We start from the raw sequence: 23,832 nt of genomic DNA on the forward strand, positions 1-23,832 counted from the left end.
GAAATTCCTCCTGAAAGCAGGACAGGAACGAACCACGTCGCGCGGGACAAATAAAACGGTACAAATCTAGCGTGCAGGCTAGGAAGGAGGCAGCTTTGTGGGGACGTGGAAAATCTGTTCGATTTCGCTTCACATCACAATATCAATGGCACAACCCGTCCTGCACACAACCAACCAACCTTCTCCTGGAGGTCGAGAAGCAATCCGAGCTAGGGGATGGGACGTAGTAGTGGAAATGAAATGAGATGACAAAATGATTGGTCGGAATGCATATTTCAAATCTTATGCTAATGAAAAATAAAATCGTGAAATCTATCCATGCCTTTGCCGTCAGACAGATACACAAACACGTACATAGCGTTGGGCCATTATGGGATCCTCAACTATTGCGAAACGGCGAAGGGACACAACAACGAATTGGGTGGTGTTCGCAAAAAAAAAACTGCCGCTCACTGTTGAAAATGAAGCGAGCGAATGAAAATTGGATCCGAAAGCCGTAAGAACGGTAGTGGTGCTAGCGGAAGGGGAGGGAGGGGGTATCCAGCCCCCCACCTTTACTCCACGAGCACGAGTCACACACAACCCTTCCACTTCACGATAGCCGAACAAGGTGCTGGAAGGAACCCTTGCAACCGACATCACAGGTCACCGGCTGAATACGTTTACTGAACGTTCGATGCCGATGGTTTTCCATGAAAGGAGTTCCGTTCCGACGAGTTTGGCCTTTGCCCATTCTAGTCGGGGAAGGACTTTATACTCATCCCGTAGAGGAGAAATATTCCATTGGACCGTTTAGTGGAACAAATGCCGACGGGATCTGTCCGGTGTGTGATGGCTGCCAACCAGCCGAAAAGACTCCGTTATCCGAAAGGAAATGAGATACTTTCGAGAATAAGGGGTTGATCTTCATGGTAAATTAAATACCATCTCAAATAACAATAGTCGCATGGATCTTTTGACCGTTTTATTACATTATGTTGAACAGGATTTTTGGAATTTTGGAGCAAGATAAGAAAATGCTTAATTTTTTTGATGAACGTAATACTTAGTTCAATTTATGTTTAACACTAAAACTGCTTGATTTCGACTGATTCCACACAATGGATTTTGAAGCAAAATGATTCTAGGTAAGTTTATCCGTCACTTTTACATATCTTTTCGGAAGTACGCATAACCTAAAAAAAATCTAACCTAACAACCTAAGGCGTTAAACGTAAAAAAAACTAACAGTGTAATGTAAATAAAATTATAACAAAAAATAAGATTTTTGACAAATGTGACAATTTTGCACACAACACATGAACTACACATTTAAAAAGGTGAGATTTAAAATAAATTGACCAAAAAAAACAACTAATCACAGTAAACTTATAAAGGTAAATATGAACAAAAGACGTATTTTCAACGAAAACATCAAATACAGGAAAATTATGGAATAAACTTCATGTAAAGAGTAAAAGAATCCAGAAGCAAAATAAAGCTATAACAGACTGCATCTTTAACTGTGCAAAACAAACAAAAATAAAAACAAAACTACACCTTCAAAGCGCTAACACAGACTAGAGAGAAACCGTTTTTCACCATCGTAAATTTTCATATTTCATGCACAGGAAGGTTGCCGCTTGCGGTTAAACGGTTGATGACACCCGACACCCGATATGCTTTAGATGATAGTTTGGTCTTTTTTCCACATTCCCAGCGCCTCTCCTCTATATAAACATGTGGATGCCCAGAAGATGCGCCACCTACCATACTCGGAAAATCTCGTCCTTTCATTCACCAAAAAAGGAAAAAACAAAATCAACAAACCTAACCTATGCATCTCGTCGGTGATCATGTGGGCACATGAGAGTAACACGTGTCTTTTGCGTTCTTGAACTGCTGTGCAGTGCGTATGTACTCTGACACAAAAAAAAAACATCTAAGGAGGCTAAAAAAAGCCAAAAATTCTGAAAGCTTCCGTGTCTTTCGCGTGTCCAGGTGAAATTTGTTACCAAAATTAAAGCCAAGCTGCGCCAAGCCAGTGCTTAATGTTTTGATTTTCTTCCATTTTTGGATCTTCAGAATCCTATGCGAAATAGGACTGTAATGCGTAAACAAAAGATTTTTTTTACTTCTAAAAAACAACTAATTAGATAATCTTTTTCAACCTAATTAGCATTACTATATATGCAAAATTTACAAAAAAATTAATAAGTTTGACCTTGTCGACAAAAAATATAACAAAAAACACTGAAAGACAGAATACAGACACCGTAGTAAATAATAATCAAACCAAATGTTTATCACATCATGTCTTCTCGCTTGCAGCTAGTTAATTCCTTACTCACCCCCAATACCGGGCAGTAAAGAGTAGCTACACCGTCGCCGTGTAGCCCCCTCCAATTGCACCTCCTTTCCGTCCTCGCCTCATGACACCTCCGGGGATAAATCGTGTGCATCGGGCGAGGAAGAATGTTTTGTTCCATCACAGATAATGTTCGATCATTTTGCCGCGTGTGTCTTAGCACCGATAAGGCTCACAAGCATCACTCAGCTGGGAAATTACGCGCACAACCAGAACCGCCTCGATATGAAATTTGCTTGAATTTTTAATCGACCCATTCGCCACTCGTGACCCAAGTTTCCCTTTTAGTAGACGAGTTTCTTCATGGGAAGCGTTACACTGTCGTCGAAACTTCTTATTCTTACCACCACACACCCGTCCGCCAGTCGAAGATGCGTCGTTCGTCGACACTGACTAACTTCTCTTGTCATTGTCGGTGTTATTACTACAGTAGAACATCGATTATCCGGCGCATGATTAACTTGCGGGTGGATTATCCGTGAGCTCGAAAATGACAACTAGTAAAATCGTTTTGATTTTTTTTATCGATTAACAGTTATACCCGTAAGGGAATCGAGAGTTTTCTTTAAAGAGTTTATCGAGTGAAACTCCTTGGAAATTGTTTAATATTAACATAGTCATTAACGTTCAATTGAAGCGATTAAAAATAACTTCTTATATTATCATCGTTGACTTTTCATTATCTTCTTCAAATATTACACGCACTAAGCTGAATTTATTTTATTTGATAATTGGTGGAAATCGTTTAATGGCCCGCAGTCACCCGGATAATCGACGTTCTACTGTATTACTGACATTAGTGATAGTAATAGTAGGTACACCTCTTCAGCTTCGCATACGTACTATAAAAAAAAACAATTCCACCGCTTTCACTGTTACGATTAGTTACTAATTTGCAGTCACTTTTCAACTGCTGCCGGGGTTCCATTTACTAGTTTCGCCATCAGTACACGGTACGAAGTAAAAAATATCGTGCTCTCTATCAACCACTTTCAGCGCCAGCAGGATTATGATTGGTAATGGTGGTAACACCAGGAGAAAATGCGTTTTCATTTAGTTCCTTGCACGGTTCCGATTTATCGATTTTTGTGTGCCTTTTTCATTTTGCTCTTTATTTTATTTCTTGTTTTAGAACAAGTGTTTCAGGTGAAAAATCCTACTCATAATTTGTAGGCATATGGCCTCATTTGAATTACAACGCGCGGATATCTAGACAGCGGATGACGACATATGAACTTTGCGGAATCGCTTATTCCTGCCGTCCTTTCGCCTTTAGCTTACGTTAAAATTCTCACGCCATTTCCCCTGCATGTGCTGCCACGACAAGTTTTTACTTCCCCTGCATATTGTCGTCTTAGTATTGGTGAGATGGCTGCTATTCTTACAGCGATGTTCAAAACAATCGCTATTTGTTTGTTCTCAAGCTTTTCTCTGTAATTCCCTTTTTTGAATACCCAAATTAACAAAAAGGTAAAAAATGCATACAATTCTATTTATATATTGTTTTCAAATGAATATTCCACTTTACAATTATGTTAAACGGTACAGAAGATTTATAATTACTTCTAAAGATAATCTTAGCAACTGTTCTCTTTTACACCACGTTTGTAGTGTAAATAGTGTAAATAGCGAGAGCGCCTGAATGGTAAAAACATCCCAAATAAAAGATTTTAATAAATTCTGCGAGTTAAGTAAGTTAAAAACTTGACTGAGACTCAGCTATTGGCCTGCCTAATATCTACTCTTTCTAGCAATCTGTGACTTATCCATTTGACCCATGTCAGGGTAGTAAATATTGCCTACAAAAGAATCAACGATATTCAGACAGGCATGATCGAATCGGTTGGTTTGGTCATACACTCTAAAGAGTGTGATGGAAAATAATAAATGATGTACAAAATGTAGCACTGCCCTGCATTGCCTTTCCTTCGCATACACCCATTTGGTAAAGGAGAGACAAAAGGCTGAAAAATAAGATTACAACCTCTTCTTCCACATTACCCATAGAAGAAACATGTATAACTATTACGTAACTTTTAAAACCTTACCAACCATTTTCGCTACATCTGGTTTTACTCATCCTCTTCTTCAGTGGCTTTTTTTGCTTTCGATTTTTTATTCTTCTTTCCGGACGCAGGCGTTTCGTCACTTTCGGCTATCATACTTTCATCAGCCGGTTGTTCCGATTCGCTCTTGCTCTTCTTCTTCTTCTTCTTCGCGGAACCATCACCCAGCTCGGGTTCTTTCTCTACGACGGATTCCTACGAGTGAGGACCAGTTAAAATTATTAAAAAAATGTTATGAAAATCCACAATGATTTCATTATGAAAGAGACCAATTCCTTACCTTCTTCTTTTTCTTTTTCGTAGCGGATCCTTCACCCATTTCGACCTCTGGAGTTTGCTCCATATCAGCATCCTATCGAAAAAAGATAAAAGACCAGTTAATCTTCCCTCCACGTAAGCCTCTCGAAAATGATGATTACCTGTACTACTTTCTTCTTCTTCGGCGAAGGTGCATTTGCAGCTTCATCATCTGCTTTTACTTTCTTGGAAGAAGACGACGGTAGCGTACTGTCGGTGGCGACTTTGAATGTTTTCACCTCGCTGACGGCGTGGAATTTCTGCAGCTTTGCCTTCGCCTTCACGCCGGACAGTCTTGTACTGTTCCCTTCCTCCAGCATGCGGAGTCGGGTTTCTAGCTTCGCCCTATGGTCAATACCTAGCTGCATTGTGACATCATCACCGAATGCGTCCACACGTGTGGCCAGTGAAGCTTTGGCAGCCAATGATCGAGAAATACGTCCCTTGTTTTTGATACTGGCTGAACCGACCATGCTGGCGTGATAGATGAGACCATACTTCGGTGTATCTTTCTTTGTCTTCAGCGCACGGAACAGAGCCTTTTCCGAACCTATATAGCAGATATGAAACAGGTTTCAAATGACATGCTTGCTTCTTATAACAGAAACCTTTCTTCTCACTAACCCAAAATTTGAAGTGTTGAGGCAGGAAATTTTGCCAAATTTACCAACGACCCGGAGTGTGCAATCAATCTAGCGCCTACGGTTTCTCCGACAAGGACTGTCAAATTAGGTGCCATGGCCATCATGCGAGCCTTCAGATAGTCGCTCAAATGTGAACGATATTCATTGATCGAGATGATCTCATCGCAAAGACTTTGAATGTTTGTAATGTCGTCTTCCGAAATTTCCGTACCTGTAGAGGATATTAAAAACCCATATATTTTCTATACGTCTACTCAGAACAATAGAAGATGTATAGAAAAACTTACCCATTGAAATTTCAGCCGCTTCCTTTACCTTCTGTTCAAGCTCGTCCATTAAAATATCGGACAAATCTGTATCTGCAATGTTGTCCCTCATGCCGATCAATTTGATGACCTTCACGTATGCTACGTTATCAGTCAGAATCTTTCCCAACTCTGGGAAATGCCAACCGTACCTTTTGACGAAGAAAATAAAGTGAACTAGTGTTCCACTGCTAACGGTGGATGCGATTGCTTACCATTCTCTCACTCGCATCATGTAGTTGTTCAGCTCCTTGTCCAGATCGTCCAACAAACTTTGAGCCTGCACGATCATCGTATCGATCTTGTCCGGTGAGAACTTAAGCTTATATCGGGAAAGCGAATGGGCCAAACCAAGTGACATGGCCGTCATCTCCTTCTTCGGCAACCCAGACAGCAAGCTTTCCGATTGTGAGCGAATGCAACGCATCAGTTCCTGCACCGATGTATTTGCAACGCACTGTAACGCAAGCTTTTCTTTGATCGCATTACCAAGCTTGGCATCAGCAACGAGCAGCTGGTTCTGTACATCATCTACCACCAACTTCTTGAGTGCTTTCTTTAACGACTTCGATAGTTTCCCCTCAACAGCAGCAGTAGCGGCCGAGAGAGCTTCCGTTGTATCGGCAAATTTTTCAAAATGTTTCAACTTAACGCTGGAAATATATTTCGCAGACAAATTTAACGTAATGAATGGTTAACTAAATTCTAATGGTAATAAACCAAAGTTCAAAAGGAATAGAATATGTGCATGAAGACAAAATTTATGCATCTGTTCGCTTGCGGATGATAATGTGAATAATTCATGCTATCGTTAATATTAGACGCGACTAAAAATTCCACCATTTACTTTAGATGGTCGAATGGAACTTTGCGTCTGACTGTATGTAAAAGCTTCACCGGCTTGGTGAAATGACAACTTACATCTTGTTCGCCTGTTCTGGAGTTTCGAACTCCAGGTACAGATTGTCGATCTCCTTAAATTTGTTGTCATCCAGCAGCTAAACGAAAGCGGAAAACAAATGTTTCATAACCATTATAACCTCAACACACGTTCTCTATAAGCTATCCGACATGGCTTTGATACCAGCATATGATGCTTTCTTCAGAGCCTTGACCGGTTCACGAACTAAACTGCATTATTTACCTTGAAGATGGCATATCCTGCTGGTGTTTCGTAAAGTATAAACATGATGCTATACTTTTAAACCCTCGTCAACGCTTTAAAATGATTATGCGGCTAAAATTTACTGATTTAGGCCAGATTCCGACGCGCTCACCCTGGATAAACCAAACCAATTCAACAACGTGCTCTCTGTCTGACAGCTGCAGGCCGCATGCATCTGACAGCATCATTTCGGTATTCGTTTATGACTAGCGGTTGTAAACTAACGTGATTCTGCTGAATGAAGAAGATCTGCTGAAAGATGAGGAGATGGTTATCCCTTTTTTTCTATAGTAAGCAGGAAAATCATAAAAAATGTGTTATATTATAAATGTTAAACCTTCCGAAATAATCCCCTTTAAGCAATGCTACCATTTTATTCCCTCTTTTCCCACGAGAACAGAAGCTCATTTGTCAGTTGTCAGTTGAAGAAAACACAACATTGGGTAACCAACAGCTGTCAACAAAAGAGCAATTTTGCGACTGACCAATTGCTCTAGCGGTGGTAGAAAATTCCACCGTCCTAATCGATTGTCCGGAACCGCAGTAATGTTGCGCTTGTTCGCTAACACCCTGGTAAGCGAGCGCAATCATCATTTTAGTTTTGCAGCTCAATAGTCCGCTGTGGCTCTTGTGTTGATAGCGGCAGTTCCGATATTACATAAGTTTCCCTACTCCTTTGCAGCGACTCGGGGCCACCCGGCCTCTGAGCACGTCAACGGTGAAGCTGAGTGACAATTTGTTCGTGCATCGTGATACTCCCGAAGATAATCCGAGCATTCTGTTTGAGTTTACTGCCGATAATCAGAAGGTATTTTGGGCCCAAATACTTCAAATCAAAAAAGAGCCGATAAGCTATTCCTACTGAATAATGTTTCATCGTGCTACGTTGCAGAGAGCCGAAGCCATTTTGAACATCTATCCAGAGGGACACAAACGGGGTGCTATGATTCCGCTGCTGGACCTTGCCCAACGGCAGCACGGTTGGCTGCCAATCTCGGCCATGCACAAGGTGGCCGATATCCTGGGTCTACCCCATATGCGAGTGTACGAAGTGGCCACATTCTACACAATGTTTATGCGAAAACCGACCGGAAAGTATCACATTCAGGTGTGCACTACTACCCCGTGCTGGTTGCTAGGATCCGACGAAGTGCTGGAATGTTGCAAGGTAAGAGAAAGCAAAAAAAAAAAGATGCAGAGGGCATAGTACCATTCTTAATCTATTTTAGAAAAACCTGGGAATCGGTGTTGGAGAAACTACTAAAGATGGTAAATTTACTATCTCCGAGGTGGAATGTCTGGGTGCTTGCGTAAATGCTCCGATGTTGGCAGTGAACGATGATTATTACGTTAGTACATGCAGTCACATGTTCTGGAGAATTAAATAGTAATGCTTTGATTTCTTTTTGCAGGAGGATTTAAGTGTAGCTGATACGGAAGAAATTTTAAAAAGTCTCAAACAGGGACAACAGCCTCGCCCGGGACCACGCAATGGACGATTTGCCTCTGAACCAGTGGGTCAGCTGACCTCACTTACCGAGGAACCGAAAGGTCCTGGGTTTGGACTCCAGGCAGGACTGTAGTTTCGCTAAACGTTATTCTATCGCGTCCTAGTTGAAGGAATAAAAAACGCAAAAAGCAATCACCTGCTTTGTACAATATATTGAATTACAGTTACAGTAAGACATCACAGTTTAAAAGCAGATGTATCAGGAAATTGTGTCCATTGTTTCACAGGATGGTGAATATTTTTTTTACTGACAAATTTCGTTTACAAACATGGCATTGACCTGGTTAGTCGGTCCAGCAAAAAAAAATCTTATTATCGATGCACTGTTTTATTCCTCTGCTCACACATTCACCCGCAACCCAACCCACCTGCCATGGCGGTGCACCCACCCACTGTTGCAATTGCGCTTACTGACGACGTAAACAAACATGCGCTGTCAAAATCGCCACACAGCAGTACACGAACATGAGACGTCAAAGTGAAACCTAGTTTTTTTACGTTCCGTTTGTTTGCATCGAAAAAGAGAAATCTTCACTGTAATCGGAATAGTTTCGTACAAACGTTTACCAAGATTCCGCTACACATTACCCAGCATGGCAGGTTCCGCCTTAAGGCGCCTAATGGCCGAATACAGACGTAAGTAGTATGGTGCAATCAGTGTTATCATCAGCACCTTGCGATGGCAGCAGGCGTTACACTTTTGCCATGAAGCAAGCAGAGCACTCTCTTGGATGTGCCAATCGGTGCCTAATTTTATCATCCGTCCGGGGCGACTTTTGTTTCCGGGCTCTTTTCAGAACTCACCCTAAACCCTCCGGAAGGTATCATTGCTGGTCCGATCAGTGAGGAGAACTTTTTCGAATGGGAAGCCCTAATTACGTGAGTTGCCTTGTTGGTCAAAGTTCAATTCTCATTCGCTAAGCTCGTATCACTCTCATTCCAGCGGTCCGGAAGGAACCTGCTTCGAGGGTGGAATTTTCACAGCCAAACTTGTGTTTCCGCCGGACTATCCGCTCAGTCCACCGAAGATGAAATTTACGTGTGAAATGTTCCACCCCAACAGTAAGTTTCATTAATGCCTGGCGTATGAGACAAATCTAATACAGAGATTATTTATTTATTTATTCCATAATGACGGCATTTGCCGTATTATCAACATAGTGTTGAGTTTTTACAAATATTTCAAATTTTACAAGGCATTTCCTCCTTGCGAATAGCCTTATACCGGACCTCTACTCGATTGTAATACAGAGATTAATGGGTTTTTATTTTGTTCTAGTTTTTACTGACGGTCGTGTCTGTATATCGATTTTACATGCACCGGGAGACGATCCGCTAGGTTTGTCGAACAAAAATAGCAGGCGTGTGCAGGCAGTTTAATGACGGTTCTTTCTCTTCCCATTAGGATATGAATTATCAGCTGAGCGCTGGAGTCCTGTACAAAGTGTGGAAAAGATCTTACTAAGTGTTGTTAGTATGTTGGCCGGTAAGTTTGAAGCCTTTATTTTATCACTTAAAAAAATGATCCTACTTCACGATGATTATCATGTTTTGAAATTCATTATTAAAATATGGATTTAATTTAGATCTTACTTTGGTCATGTATCGAGGTTTTCCATAATTAATTACGAAGTATTGCATTATAATAATCTCCCAAAATAAATAATAACAGCTATTGTATTCGAAAGTTATTCATATTGTACCATACCGTATTTACTTTTGAAAATATTCCAAATTTCGGACGCCGAGTGCTAACTATGAAAAAGCTTTCTATGGGATTCGGCAATGTATCTCTAGTGCATATCAAGTCCTGCAGTCTAAATCTGAACAACAACTTTTATTGCATTTGAACCCCAATCGAATAAACTGATGTTAGTATAAATTGCCCAAACAAGTCGTCTGGTTCATATTGAACGCACTGCAACACGCCTTTTCTTGCTAGTTGTAATGCCATCCAAGCGAGCCAACATTCAAAGTTAATTCCATTGAAAATTAATTCTTTAAGGACTATCATCGATTCTAAACGCTTTCAAATTAGACTTCTTTAATTTAATGTAATAATAGAGCGAAGACTAAATTATCATTATTATTACAATACCTACTAATATTAGCAATGAGCAGCTTCAACTGAAAACAAAACACCAATAAGCAATAGTTGCTGCTTCGTTTCTTTAATTCGTTCACCGCTTGCTTCATTTTTTTTTACAGAACCAAATGACGAATCCGGTGCAAACGTGGATGCGGCGATAATGTGGCGCGAAAACAGGGAAGAGTTTAACAAAATTGCCCGACGTATCGTACGCAAAACGTTAGGCCTTGCATCCTAAAAGCTTCCTGTTCCCGTACATCACTCCGACCATAACAATCGTGGCAGAGAGAATATAATGGGGAGGCCATCGAATCGAATTTGGCAATCGTGTGTAGTTGATCTTTCTTTATGTTTGTTGTTTATGGAAGCAGAGTACTACTGGCTAATGCTTGGATTTAACGAAACGAAACGGTAGACAAATAATACATAAAAAGCGTGTGGTTTCGTATACTGTGTGTGGGGGGAAAGCAATGAATGAATAATTGTATTAATATTGATTTGTTTGTTCTCAAGTTCTTTTTGTTTGTTTCTGCGTACGTTTTCTTATAAGTGGTTCTAAAACCACGCTTTGGACGATGACTTCGATATCGGGGCTATGAGTTTTTCATTTGGGTTGAAGTTTTATTCATATTGCGGACCAAGAAGTTTTGTTTTGTATCACCCTATTGTATTAACCATTCCGTTAAAAAGGCTACCACCATTAGATTGTTTTTAGTTTGCATGTGATAATAAAAACGAACAAATAAAGCTACAAGCCGCGTGGAGAGTCTTTCCATATATATATATAATATACTAAAATCGAAAGTATCGTCCATTTCCATCGATAGTGTACTTACAAGCAACATACAGTTTACAGGAATGGTTTTGCCCATGAAAAAAGGCCATAGCACAAATCGTGCAACACGTCCACAAACCCCCTTGGCTCAATGCAGAATATACAAGCCAATATCAACGAACGACACGCGTTGCACACGGTAAATGCACACACGTGCAGCAAAAGGTTCCTCGCTTGGAAACTTCCCTTTCACTAGTGAAAGCTTTTTCAGTCTTTCGTCCAAACGTTTCCGGATAAAAAAGGGAGAAAAAATGTCCCCAAAACTCCGTATATGTACTTACGCGAAATTGACACATTTAACTCCCTTGTTGGACGGAAAGCATTACCTATACTACGAAATCTGACCGATTGGCATTTAAATCTCCGAATAGTCGTGCTGATCTTATGTTGATCGCGTAGAACTAACAACTAGCGTTATGTGATTAATGAATTTGGCACCGACAATAAAGCCATGATCATTACCATCAACCACCTGCTGATGTACAGCTGGATCTTGTCAGTAGATCAGCTTTTTCTTTGGCTGTATCTTACTGTTTACAGAAAAGGGAAGCAAACGCTCCAAGCTCATGATAAGCCCCGGTTGTTGTGGAAAGCTTAATTGTATGTGCGTGTTTTATGCTGGAGTGGTACCACCGCAGAGAACACCGTTAGAATCGCACATCTAACGCTCACGCGTCTGATAGAACAAACAAACGAATGTAAGAAACGAACAAAGGAACCAATCAAATCGAACAACCCCAGAAGGCAACACACTAACGGCCACATCATTCCCCAGGAGGGTGCGAGAATATGCGCGGTACCACCGGATCCAGATGGGAACGGTGGTGAAGCATCGGACCCATTGGCGCTGCACAGTGGGGAATGAACGCAAAAATTGTGTCACGGGCTGCTTTCTTCCGATCATCTGCTTCGTGGTTCATTCGATCGTGAGACGTCGAAGAGAAAGGTACGGTACGGCTCAACCAGTGTGATCAATCTGGAATCTGTTCAGTGTTAGTGTGGGTTTTGAATTCTTTGCCGTGAAGTTAGTGGTTATGTGCGCTTTTTTATATACAACATAAATCATATCTAAATACCGCTGTTTGATTTCCTGATCCATTGTAAGAAAATGGGGAAAAAACCCGTTACGACGTTATTGTCAGTTTTTGTTTATTCTCGTTGCCTCTTTCTTGTTTTACTGTCCTGTTGGCGTCATGTTTGGATTTTGCAAACACTTCAATTGGAAGGGTTAAAACAAAAATCTTTAATCGGAGTTCCTTCATGCTTCTTGATCATTCCGACCAACACGATCACATGGGCAAGTTTCTTTTTATGTTTTGCTACAGCTGCAATCCATTCTGCCTAGACACACGGTAACGGTGTTTAATGAGATAAGGCATTTTAACGGTAATTAGTAGAATCAATCGAGCAAGCAGGCACATAATGCTGCCTGGTCGATAAACCTAGACGTTGGAATTGTGGAGTTGCTGGTTATGGTACATGAAGTTTTTTCGCATATATACTTCATCGCTGGATAAACCGGCAAATATTTTCAACTTTGAAACTTTCTAAAGCGGGCTAGAAAAGAAAATCTAAATAGAAAAATTAAAGTATATTCATGAAACCGTTTAGATGGCCTTTTTAAATGACTATAAAATTAATTTTAAATGCTAATTGGAAGAACTTGGTGCGAAAATCAACACTAATAAAAGCGTTTCAGCCGTCTGAAACCCCAATAGTTACATTAATCCCGTTTTCATACCATGACAAATGGTTAGCCATTCATTCAACGGTTTTTAATTATGATTCCTCAATTGGTAAAATTTACCGGTGCTTTCCTTCAGTGTTGTAGGTACCATGAAAAAGTGGAAAGATTTGCTCTATCACACACTATTGGACACGCTTCTCGATGGTACAACGGGCCCGAGCAAATGCCGGTTTTTTATGGAATAACTTAGCGGTTCAATTATGGACCTAATTGTGATCGCTCGTGTTATTTAGAATTCCGGAGATCATTCGCAAACTAATCCAATTGCTCCAGTTAGCGGTTGTTAGTCGTGTGATTAGCGGTATATACTTATACATACGGATTAACCGTTTAATTGCTTCCCGCCATTACTTTCTTGGGCGCTATACAGTTTATTAAGTTCATTATAGATTTTTTATTACATTACACTCGATCGATGCTATGGACAATGTGGTCGGTTAATGTGGTCGGTAGCATTAAACAGGCGCTCTGGTAGCGAGAACACGGCGTGAAAGCTTTCGAAAGGTCCGATCATCCGAATCCCATCGGCGGCCCATCGTTTGGTTGGTCAAATCCAAATTGATTTGGTTTTCTTTCCCCTGACAAACACCTGTTCCTGGAGGGCGGAACGACGACGACGACGGGTGCGATCGAAAATTTTCGTGAAAGTTTCGGTGTCTGGAAACATTATGCGTATGTGTGACCTCCTTTTGTTGTGGAGGCGGTAGTGTGCCACAGGGCCACACCACCTCCGTCTGGGGTGGGTACAAACAAGGATGGTGATCGATGCTGCGATCAATGACGACAATCGCGCACGTTGGAATGTGCACGGCTTGGACGACTTTCATTGTTTGAATTTTCCAATATTGTTTCTTTTTGGAATTTTAATTAAGTTCATTCTTTAACAGCATTTTTGTTTTAACTAAAAGATGAGAATTTCTTACACCCTTTGGACGGCGGTCGTACTGTGCTCGGCGCTAAGCATTTCTTCGGCGAGAAAGCTTGAAAGTGAGTCACCTACGTAAAGCAAGACCCAAATATATTATATCTAACCTCTTTTTTCTCTTTTTCTTTTAGATATTGCTTCCAATATTATACCCGGTAGTAATGGTTTGGGACAGCAGAAGCAGAATGCGGTCGACACGTACGAGGATGTATCGGGTTCGGAAAATCAGCAAGATGTGGGAAGCGAAGCACTGCCGGAGAGTACGGAAACTAACGAAATTGAAGATGAAGTTGCCAGCCCAGAAGTGGTAAATGAGGTGTTGGAAGAATCGAACGTTGTACCACAGGAAACGGTGAGCGAAGCGACCGTGGTCAATATGGATGATTCGAGTTTAATAAATCGATACTGTCGGTGCACGGCGTACGAGTGTAACTGTTGCCGGGACATTGATGTACCGCTGTTTCCAGTAAAAGGTCCTGGTTGTGCCGTGATACAGTATCTCGATGGTGATCGTATGTCTGTTGGTGTGAAGTTTGCCGATCGTATGATCGTGAATCGTGTCATTTCGGGTAAAATGACTTGCGCTACAGCGGTATAAAAAAGGAAGTACATAATTAAAATTGAGTTTTTTACCACTTGCAGCACGAAGAGCAACTCCAGTCTGTTTGCCACTGCCCGGTGGATATAATCGATTCTGTGGACGCGTTTACGGCATCTCACGAAAGGCTAACGAGGGCTTTAAGGCTTGCCTCGGGCTGGAGCTAAGGGCGGATGATGAAGTAGAAGCGGTGCTGCGAGTGTCCTGCTTCAAGTTTGGTCCCCGTGGATTGTCCGTCATGGATGCGGAACCACTTCCACCGGTTGATGATATCGATGTGGGCGACGAGGACGATGAGGATGAGGAAGATGAAGCGGAGGAATTATTCGGATTTTCGCTCGGTACGTATACCTGTCGTATTTAACAAGACTTTCGAACTCTCGAGTTTTTTTTTAAAGAGACCAAACATCATGCTGGATAATTTAATTTAATGTACTATTGTCTTTTCTTCATTTTGCTTCAAAACCTACAGACGAAGACGACGAGGAGGATGATGACGACGAGGAAGATGACGATGATGACGGTGGTGCCGATAGCGTGCAGGAGAATGAAACCGATGCGGGCGATTCACCAGACTATACCGGGTTCAGCTTTCTCGATCGTGACCTAATGGGAAGCATATTTGGGGTGAAAAAGTTTTGGTAAAGCGCATCAAGGTAGCTCTAAGTGTTAGGTAAATAGCAATTTAAAACATACCATCCCGAATTATAAGCATCGACTAGCGAAATACGAACAAAATGAAAAAAAAATCTAGATTAGGTTACATATAGGTATGTGGTGTTTATGCGTTTTATCCTCGGTATGTTTGTTTCACACATCGATGTTTGTAACTACAGTAGGAAACCCAATTGAAATGCATTCAAGCCGAATGTAAATAGTCATTACTGCAAAGCAAACAGTTTTTATAAGTATTTATGAAGTGCATGAGTATTATTTATTGCTAACGAAGAACGGGCCCCGATCATCAGCTGTTAGGTTGAATAAATATAAAATATAAACGAAAAAGGAGCGAACGAAGTAAGGTTGTTTTTTTTGTAATTCATTACAACTGTTTTCCTAAGTTTTGTTGCATTAGTGTATTGTTTTTCGGAATTTACCAGTCATACAGTCAGGGCCGTACGTCGGAACAGAACCTAGAGCATGGCGAATAATTACCTTTTCACTGTTCACATGTTTATTGTTTTTTTTTTGTTGTTGTGATTTTACTCGATCTATTCGTCTCTAACCGCCTAACCTTGTCCAGATCCTAGCCCATACCAAACCCCATTCATCATCAATCAAACATACTGTGACCCCGGACCGAAGAATGCTTCCACCTTTTGGTACCCATACATCCGCACAAAGTACATTCACGGCTTGATCCTTGGCTCGGCGCCATCACCATTCACGCCCGCATCGTATCCGTACCCAAACCAAGATATCCAAATGGTTTGGGCATCTCAATTCGCAGCTATGTCTGCCGCCGATGTGCTTTGATTTATGTTGGCTTGATCGTTTTCGTGTTTTTCCACCTGAAATAATCCAATGAGATTACATAACGTGTGGTTCCGGATGTATGTTTAGAGCACTTACGATCTTCTTCACGTAGCTCAGCTGCCGCTGGTCGGAACTGTTCACGTTGTCTACTTTGTATGGAGGTGTTATCGTTACGTCTTTGCAGACTACAATATTTGGACCGGACCAGGTGACCTGAAATGAACAATAGAAAGAAAGAAGTAAATAGTTTGTACATATTCGTACAGGATTTTTTTTACTTTTTAGTTAGGTTAGTAACAATCAAAAGCTTCCAATGCTATCGATGATTAGATTGATCTGCTTGTTGTCATGGAAATTATGAATTCAAACGTCGTAGGAATAGATGATGCATTTTCTTTTTAGTAGTTCAAGCGTAAACAAAGCTTTGGCGCCGTTTTATATTTTATTTCATTCGATAACAAGAAAACCCTCAAGCGAATGAATTGGTACAAAAATAAAAAAAAAATAAAATGGCAAACTTACCTGTTTGATAGTGCGTGCGATAGCCATGTAAAGGTTCTGACCTTCGGGACTGACGCCGGCCGAAAGCGCCGTAAGCTGGAGTCGTTTCTGTTCCACCTGATTTCTGGTGCGGGTGCTCAACTGAAGGCGAAAGGAAGCATTCGTTTACTAGCGCGAACGTGCACCGAAAAAGTATAACAAAACACGCAGATCAACCGTGTTGGAAGTGTGAACAGCGCTGCAAGTTGCATCAAACGACCGAGTGTCACTCTTGCAGCAGCTAGCATCAGTAGCAGCAGCGCCGAGTAATGTGTAAGCAACCGGGAAAAGCACCCAGAAGGCGATACTTACGCGCTCCAGATTTAACGACAGCGGTTGCTCCGGAACTATGCAGACTTCCTTTTTCACCTGAACATCACTGCACATTGCCAGATTGACGATGTAAACGTCGTTCAGTTTTGCGGATTTACTCGCCGAAGGGCATTCTGGTTTGGTGAGAGGGGGGAGAAAGCTAGTTAAGGAAAATCTTGCGGGAGCTAAAACGATAACAATTGAAAAAATGAACAACATTCATCGAGGGGCATATGTTCTGCATCTCGAAACATAAACAAAGAATCATTGCAAGCACACAATCAGATAGCTTGTTGGAGCACCCAAGCGATACCGAACCATACTTGGTGGTTCCCAATTGCTTTGGTTTACTTTCACGCCACTTTGAAAAGGATACTTAGTATGAGCATTTTCGTTTGCTGATCAAACGCCAACACCTCGCCCTCGATGTTGGCATTGTAGCAGGTCGTGCACTCTACCGTGCTACCGATAGAGAAACAGTCCTGGACCAGGCCAGCCATTACGACGGTGTTTTTATTTTCGGTCGAGCGCTGCAACTTATTCGCGTTTCTACTGCTGTCGTTTCTCTCCGGGCTGTACTTTCTCAATCGTTCATTTATTATTATCAGAATGACAGAATTGCAGTTTTCTCCACAACATGACGTTTGACAGACAAAGGCGCAGCAAGCGAAGGTGACGGTTCAGCTTTTCTGCTGTTCAGCCATATTGGATTCAGGAGTGCTGAAAGCACCGGCATCAATGTGCTGAAAATTTAAATTGCTGATCAAAACAAGTGTCCTCGTAGGCTGTAAAACAATTAAATTACACCAGCAATCTTTTTGCTGAACAATGTTCCGATGATGATCGCAATTTTGCAACATTTAGTTCCACTGATTCCGACATTTGTTCTTGCGAAAATACCTTGCAGACGAACAACTTTGTACTTGGACACCTAGAAATGTAGACATATTTAAATTCCTGGTATAAGCTCGTCCACCGAGCCCAATGAAAGCAGACAAAATATTCCAAGGACAAATTCCACAGGAACAGGAAGAATAAAGTGTTGTACTAATTTTTTAGCACAATTCAATTGCTGCAGCAACTGCTGAGCAGGAATTCGTCGGAGAGGTTTATGCGCGCTAGTTGAGCTGTTCCTCGGTGCGGTGTCGTGCAAAACGAACGTTTCAACATCAGCTAGTAAACGCCTCGAAATGTCAGGCCGGGTTTGGCAGGTAGAAAAAATGCTTGCGGCAGCAACCTTCGTCCAAAGAGAACGGCAGCCGGTATTCCGAGATCGCCATGTTTGTATTAGCCAACATAAACCTCAATACACGTGTGCGTTAGTTGGGGGTTTAAGTGCGAATAAAATAGAGATTTAAATTCCATTTTAACCAAATATAACGCTTATCGTAGATATCAAGCGTAAGTATCAGCCGGAAGATATAATCTTGCACCAGCCAGTCGTATTTCGTGCGATATTTGCGCATTCGCCGGGTTCACTGTGCTACAGTTGCTCCGAAGTACATGTACATGTATAGAGCGTTTTGAAATTCCGCATCATTTCAGTGCCGCATTGCAAAATCCAATAATGATTGCCGGTCGTCCACTGCTGTTCCTATCGCTGCCGAGTCTTGCACTAATTGTGGGACTGGTTTGGTACCGCCGCAAATTTAAGCCGGACGCAGGTGATCGAGGTGGAGAAAAAAGCAAAAAATGTGAAAGTGCGATCATGCCATCGCGCGGTGTCTCTGCAGCAGAGCTCGAGCCGGACATGCGACAGAGTTCCTCGCTACCAATACAACAGTCGGCCAACAGTGGCAATGGAGTGGAAAACTGGGAAAATTGTTCGGGTTCGGGTCATTCGTCGGCCAGTTCGTCACGTTCAGCCCCGATAGACATCGTGCCGAACAAGAGTCCCTCCAAGGGCGACGATACAAACGACCTGTTGGGCCGTACGCACCTACTCGAACATGATAATGAGGAGTTTAGCTTCAGCCCATCGATTGACTTACCTGGCTCGGTTGTTTCACGCTATCCGACCAACCTGAGAAAATTCAACCAAATGATGGAACCGACGAAGGAACCGATCGTGATACGCCCGACCAAGGTGGCGTCACTGCAGAGTGGACACTTTCGAGTGTCGGATGAAAATGGTAACCAATCCAGTCCGGACGCTTCCCCATCCCAGAAACATACGCCACAGCAGCAAACACAAAACAATGAGAGTGACCGGGTGAACGGTAACAGTGTGACGGTGGGTGACGATACGACCAATGGTGATGATACCTTTGACCGTAAAACGGAACCGTTTGATGAACGCAATGAACAAACCGGTAGCCCTCCGCTTAGCATTTGTAGCGTGCGTTCCGAGGACTCGGGTAAGGGTTCCAGCCCGCCGCATTCGGTCGGACCGTCGGCGTCGATGTACGAGTTCCTTGTGCCCGCTTTCCTCGTAGCCGGTATGCTTGGCAAGGATGGAACGTTTGTAAAACACGTCAAAAAGAAGACCGGTGCCAATGTAATAATCAAACGAAATCCGGGCACACACGATAGCAAAATTTGCACGCTGGACGGTACGCAGCAGGAAATTAAGAACGCGTTGGCTGTAATCCGGGAGAAGTTCCCGTTGAAACGGTTTCCAACTCTTACACTGCAGCGCATTGAAATTAGCCGCGTCGAAACGGTCATACCAATATCGTTGATGAATGACACGTGTTCAAGCGTAAGTATTGTTTTTAGGTGTTTATTTACAAATATAATCGCGCCTTGCCTTGTCCATTGATCACTTTGCTATGGGTGTTTCATATTGGTGTTTTTTTTGCGTTTGCGTACCTCCTATTTTAGCTGCCGCTGGTCGAGGGTATCAACAATGACGTCGCCATTAGCTGTATCATAAACGTGGGCCATCTGTTCGTACATCAACCGCTGCATCCAACCCACCTGACGCTTAACAGTATGCAGCACTCTCTTAATCAAAGCTACACGCTCAACAAGGCTCCCGCATTGCCAGAGATCATTCCGAACGCGGTCTGTGTCGCGTTCGTCGCCGACAACTGGTACCGGGCGCAGGTCGTACAACACATCCCGGAAAGCAATTTGGTGTTAGTGAAATACTTGGACTACGGTGGTTTGTCGATGTTGCCCCCACAAAACCTACGTCAAATCCGAACAGATTTCATCTCCGTACCGTTTCAATCGATAGAATGTGTGCTGTCAAACATTGAACCGATTGGTAAGGATTGGTAATTTTAATGATTTTACGAATTTTATTGATTTTACTGCTTTTATTTCAGATGAGAGCTGGTCCGTGGAAGCTACCGAACTGTTCCGTAGGTTAACAAACAGTGCTATTATGCAGGCACAAGTAGCGGGCTATACTGAGGAGGGTATTCCCGAAATTTACCTATTTTCTTCAATAGCAAAAGATGTAAGTTTTTTCAATACAAACATTCCTTAATTACATATTAATGATTCGCTTTGAAATACTAGTGTAAAATGGTCCATTGTTTGAAGCTAATCGTAAAATTGGAAACAAATTGGTGTCTCAAGTAGTACATAACGAAACGAGCGAACGAAACAACCAAACAACCTCACTAGCTTATCAAATTTAAGTTTTAACAGTGTAGATGTTTATAGCTTGCGGTTAGATTGGCGCCCTTATCTGCGGCGTCGCCTCAAATCCCTTCCTTTCCTTAAGTGTGGTACCGTAGGTGGCAAAGGTTTTGGTCGCTGCAGTTGCGGAAACTTAGCGATAGCTTGTTTGATAGTGAACTATGTTTTTAATTTCAAACTTTACTTGTATTAGTGCAGCAACCGTAAGGAATATTATTCGTGCAATATTGAAATATTCCTTTGTACTGTTTGGTTATTTTCAATGGTAATATCACAGGAATAAGTGGTAATTTCGATCATAACGTGTGCAATGATTAGATAAAAATTCTTGTTTTGTTCAATCATTCCTACCAAACACTTTCTTCTTCTTAATCGGCACAACGACCTGAAGAGGTCTAAGCCTGTCATTTCTGGCTTTCTGTGACATTATTTACCCGCAGCTGGATAGTCAGTCCTGCGTACGGGGGATTGGTCCGAATGGGGTTTTGCCCTGTCCTGTCCTGTCCGTTCGTGTGAATACCGGCGCAGCTATCATCATGCCACCAAAACATTACCATGTGCAAAAATTTCGATTTTTAAGCTAGTTTAATTTTATTTATTCATAGCGACGACCCGATTTTAAAACTTTCTATTTTCCTTCTTATCTCTTTATCTTCCAGAATGTAATTTTCATAAATCAAGAAATGGTTGCTCGCGGCTATGCCAGATGGATTGACTGAACTGTGTGAATGCAAAGTAGGTGAACAAATTAATAACAAATTTAAAAATGCATATATAAGGAAAACAACACGGTGAGATTGAACATAGGGAACGCGTTACGGAGAAAATGGGGGACTGATTTTTTTTAGCAAAGAACGAACGATCTTCAGACTGTTTTGCGTTGAGTGGTGGTGTGAAGGACTTGAAATAGCAGGGAGGATGAAAGTATCTGCACAATCAGAAATATGTGACATTCGATAAACGCGACATGGTTTGTTTCAAGAAGCCAAGGTTCCCAAAATTTACTAACCATCTTCTCGTGCTCTGGTTGTCGATCCGGTACCTTAAATCTGTATCCATTTTTTGGGTAACGTGACTGCAACGTATTATTCTAGCCATACCTAAACTTGGGGGTGCGCTTTCATCAAACCATCAGCCTATATTTCATGTCTCACATGCATAAAAAATAACATTCTGTTGATCATCGTTCGCGCTTGGAACTAACCGTGCGCCTCTTTATTGTCATACTCTCATTACTACAGTCCTTCCTCGTTACTGTTACATTTATTAAATGAAGAAACTTTGTGAATAATACGTTAAACAAAAAACATAAGAATGCAAAAACCTGTCGTTCAAGTTTTCTTTTTTTTTCTTCACGTGTCTTACCAGTACTGCCCGCTAAGACACTTTATTATTTTAGTGATTTTGTATAAGGGTATTTATGAAATAAATTCAACAAAATTAATTGATCTTACGAATACCCTTGTTGCTTCATAGTACGCAGGAAAGAAACCCCTCGTTCCCCGGTGAATCAGCGAAAGAAAATCTTTTTCCTGTCCACACAATGTGCTGACCATCGGGTTAACGAGACAAAAGAGGAATTTGTGGAAGCGGTATGAAATAGGTATGGTCACCATGGGCGTATTTGTTAGTTCGTTCAAAGTTGTTAGCTCAATACGGTACCGCACAGTTACACTGAAAATACGGATCGTTCTAAATTTAGTAACCGCTCTGCGTTAATTAGGCCAAATCCGAGTGTCTTCGACGACGCTTGTGCAATACGGATGCGTATTTTGTGAGGAAAAAGAATAGCATACAATCCCCCTACAACGACGAATGCACGAGACATTTCAAGGTACGCAGATCTCGCCACAGCCAGAATGAGAAAACGAGAGAGATAGCACAGAGAGACTTAAATTCGTCAGCATCTTTGTACACTTGTTTGAAGATGTAGTTATTTTTCCTTATTGGAAATGTAGTTAACTTTTCCATCATGTTTGCAGCAATGTTAAAACCAACTATTTAGTTTAGTTGTTACATATTTCCAACCCAAAAACCGTTTACTGTCATCTTACTTCGTGTTTTTGAATAGCATCGTGTATCGCTTAACTTTCAGAAAAAGTCATTTGGCATAGGTACCTTACTTTCAAATATTTTGTACATTGGGGCCCGTCCCATGTGAACACCACCAACATGTGGCAAACAACGGCAGCCGCGAGTTCAACTTTCCAAAAGTCATTGCGTCTACTTGTGTTTCAGCTATCGTTTTCTGCCCGAAACAGCAGCAGGTTACGGTTTTGACCGGTTTGGCGAAGATTATTGTTACGTTGTTATGTGTGCTGCTTCTTTTTAAATATTAATGGGTCAATGCAGTCTCGATATGAATCACGGCACCATAAAACAACATGATGAACGGAAATACTGTTGCGTGGTCGATGCTGTAGCCTGATTTGATTGATCACCCGATCACGAGGCGGTGTAAAATGTTTCGATAAAGTTTTCTCGTCAGGGTATTTTGCTTGTGCACGTGCGGTGCGGTTTGATCAACACGTACGATGCAGCACGTCGTCGTGACATGGTCCGGTCAACAATTATTCTCCAGGATGCTCGATCCCTGGCTAAAGCTTCCCATCCATGAAGCCCCGATTTCCGATAGGTATTGCTTCACCTGATCCACTTTCGCTGTCGAACACCTTCTTTGTGGGGCATGAGTCCAACATCATCCTCATATCATGCCTCAGCCATCGTATCCTTCCGGTTTCCGCCACCGCCAGGATGTCCGATTCGTCGTACAGCTCGGCAAGTTCGTGGTTCATCCTTCTCCTCTACACTCCATTTTCGAACACACCGCCAAAGATGGTTCAGAGAATGCGTCGCTCAAACACGTCCAAGGCGCTTGCATCCTCCGCTCGGATGGTCCAAGACTCCTGTCCATAGAGGACCACCAGGCGAATCAATGTTCGATATATCTCACATTTTATGCGGTTCCGAAGTCTTCTGGATCTTAGCACATGGTGAAACGATTCACGATGGTATGCACGATTCCCCTGCACATTGCATCTTCGAATTTCGCTGGTGATCCTCGCTGGTTTTCTCGTTGCCTCCCAATTTTGCCCTATCACGGGCTGAACCTACGGTTGCATTTATTCTCAATCCAATTCTTGCTGCTTCACGTTTGATTCTGGTGTACGCCTCGCACACCATCACTGTCGATTTGCCAATGATGCCAATGTCATCCGCCAAAAAATTAAAGAGACCGGTAGAATATCATGCCACGGATGTCTAGCCCCGCGCTTCGTATGACACCTTCCAAGGCGATATTGACGAGTAGACAGGAGAGTCCGTCACCTTGCCTCAGACCCTTGTGAGATTCGAACGATTCCGACAACATATTCGATACTCCCAC

At 42.0% G+C, this 23,832-nt stretch overlaps 6 protein-coding genes across 6 annotated transcripts; 4 read left to right on the forward strand and 2 right to left on the reverse strand.

The window, feature by feature from the left end:
* Positions 1-4,419: 4,419 nt before the first annotated feature.
* Positions 4,420-6,848, reverse strand: LOC128709460 (nucleolar protein 58). The gene is made up of 8 exons (XM_053804457.1): positions 6,804-6,848; positions 6,581-6,657; positions 5,875-6,312; positions 5,642-5,811; positions 5,335-5,565; positions 4,833-5,260; positions 4,694-4,765; positions 4,420-4,608 (listed from the first exon to the last, which is right to left on the reverse strand). Exons 1-8 carry the CDS (start codon positions 6,846-6,848, stop codon positions 4,420-4,422), a joined length of 1,650 nt encoding a protein of 549 aa, XP_053660432.1.
* Positions 6,849-7,370: 522 nt separating this feature from the next.
* LOC128710150 (NADH dehydrogenase [ubiquinone] flavoprotein 2, mitochondrial) lies at positions 7,371-8,407 on the forward strand. Its single transcript, XM_053805190.1, has 5 exons — positions 7,371-7,397; positions 7,507-7,632; positions 7,717-7,992; positions 8,054-8,173; positions 8,237-8,407. The coding sequence occupies exons 1-5, from the start codon at positions 7,371-7,373 to the stop codon at positions 8,405-8,407; spliced, it is 720 nt and encodes a 239-aa protein (XP_053661165.1).
* Positions 8,408-8,927: 520 nt separating this feature from the next.
* On the forward strand, positions 8,928-10,661 carry LOC128709366 (ubiquitin-conjugating enzyme E2 G2). The gene is made up of 6 exons (XM_053804364.1): positions 8,928-8,970; positions 9,132-9,213; positions 9,278-9,396; positions 9,614-9,673; positions 9,740-9,820; positions 10,543-10,661. Exons 1-6 carry the CDS (start codon positions 8,928-8,930, stop codon positions 10,659-10,661), a joined length of 504 nt encoding a protein of 167 aa, XP_053660339.1.
* Positions 10,662-13,913: 3,252 nt separating this feature from the next.
* Positions 13,914-15,173, forward strand: LOC128708237 (uncharacterized). Its single transcript, XM_053803197.1, has 4 exons — positions 13,914-13,992; positions 14,062-14,499; positions 14,573-14,869; positions 15,001-15,173. The coding sequence occupies exons 1-4, from the start codon at positions 13,914-13,916 to the stop codon at positions 15,171-15,173; spliced, it is 987 nt and encodes a 328-aa protein (XP_053659172.1).
* Positions 15,174-15,967: 794 nt separating this feature from the next.
* LOC128719555 (LSM12 homolog A) lies at positions 15,968-17,413 on the reverse strand. The gene is made up of 5 exons (XM_053813182.1): positions 17,233-17,413; positions 16,857-16,990; positions 16,527-16,646; positions 16,101-16,217; positions 15,968-16,039 (listed from the first exon to the last, which is right to left on the reverse strand). The coding sequence occupies exons 1-5, from the start codon at positions 17,354-17,356 to the stop codon at positions 15,968-15,970; spliced, it is 567 nt and encodes a 188-aa protein (XP_053669157.1). The 5' UTR covers positions 17,357-17,413.
* A 1,010-nt stretch (positions 17,414-18,423) lies between these two features.
* Positions 18,424-21,166, forward strand: LOC128707549 (KH domain-containing protein akap-1). The gene is made up of 4 exons (XM_053802506.1): positions 18,424-19,557; positions 19,680-20,067; positions 20,129-20,262; positions 21,107-21,166. Exons 1-4 carry the CDS (start codon positions 18,424-18,426, stop codon positions 21,164-21,166), a joined length of 1,716 nt encoding a protein of 571 aa, XP_053658481.1.
* The last annotated feature ends 2,666 nt before the right edge of the window (positions 21,167-23,832 follow it).

The sequence above is a fragment of the Anopheles marshallii genome, chromosome 2, assembly GCF_943734725.1.
Source record: "Anopheles marshallii chromosome 2, idAnoMarsDA_429_01, whole genome shotgun sequence".
In the NCBI taxonomy this organism is placed as follows: domain Eukaryota; kingdom Metazoa; phylum Arthropoda; class Insecta; order Diptera; family Culicidae; genus Anopheles; species Anopheles marshallii.

Coding starts and splice junctions, on each gene's coding strand:
- LOC128709366 (XM_053804364.1), top strand. CDS start 8,928: ATGGCAGGTTCCGCCTTAAGGCGCCTAATGGCCGAATACAGAC. Junction 9,674..9,739: donor ACCGGGAGACGATCCGCTAG/GTTTGTCGAACA, acceptor TCTTCCCATTAG/GATATGAATTATCAGCTGAG. Junction 9,821..10,542: donor TGTTGTTAGTATGTTGGCCG/GTAAGTTTGAAG, acceptor TTTTTTTTACAG/AACCAAATGACGAATCCGGT.
- LOC128710150 (XM_053805190.1), top strand. CDS start 7,371: ATGTTGCGCTTGTTCGCTAACACCCTG. Junction 7,398..7,506: donor GCTTGTTCGCTAACACCCTG/GTAAGCGAGCGC, acceptor ACTCCTTTGCAG/CGACTCGGGGCCACCCGGCC. Junction 8,174..8,236: donor CAGTGAACGATGATTATTAC/GTTAGTACATGC, acceptor TTCTTTTTGCAG/GAGGATTTAAGTGTAGCTGA.
- LOC128709460 (XM_053804457.1), bottom strand. CDS start 6,848: ATGTTTATACTTTACGAAACACCAGCAGGATATGCCATCTTCAAG. Junction 6,658..6,803: donor CAGGATATGCCATCTTCAAG/GTAAATAATGCA, acceptor GCTTTCGTTTAG/CTGCTGGATGACAACAAATT. Junction 4,609..4,693: donor CGAAAAAGAAAAAGAAGAAG/GTAAGGAATTGG, acceptor CCTCACTCGTAG/GAATCCGTCGTAGAGAAAGA.
- LOC128708237 (XM_053803197.1), top strand. CDS start 13,914: ATGAGAATTTCTTACACCCTTTGGACGGCGGTCGTACTGTGCTCGGCG. Junction 14,500..14,572: donor CGTGAATCGTGTCATTTCGG/GTAAAATGACTT, acceptor TACCACTTGCAG/CACGAAGAGCAACTCCAGTC. Junction 14,870..15,000: donor ATTATTCGGATTTTCGCTCG/GTACGTATACCT, acceptor CAAAACCTACAG/ACGAAGACGACGAGGAGGAT.
- LOC128707549 (XM_053802506.1), top strand. CDS start 18,424: ATGATTGCCGGTCGTCCACTGCTGTTCCTATCGCTGCCGAGTCTTGCA. Junction 19,558..19,679: donor TGAATGACACGTGTTCAAGC/GTAAGTATTGTT, acceptor CTCCTATTTTAG/CTGCCGCTGGTCGAGGGTAT. Junction 20,263..21,106: donor TTTCTTCAATAGCAAAAGAT/GTAAGTTTTTTC, acceptor TTTATCTTCCAG/AATGTAATTTTCATAAATCA.
- LOC128719555 (XM_053813182.1), bottom strand. CDS start 17,356: ATGGCTGGCCTGGTCCAGGACTGTTTCTCTATCGGTAGCACGGTAGAG. Junction 16,647..16,856: donor TGTCGTTAAATCTGGAGCGC/GTAAGTATCGCC, acceptor TTTCGCCTTCAG/TTGAGCACCCGCACCAGAAA. Junction 16,218..16,526: donor TCGCACGCACTATCAAACAG/GTAAGTTTGCCA, acceptor TGTTCATTTCAG/GTCACCTGGTCCGGTCCAAA.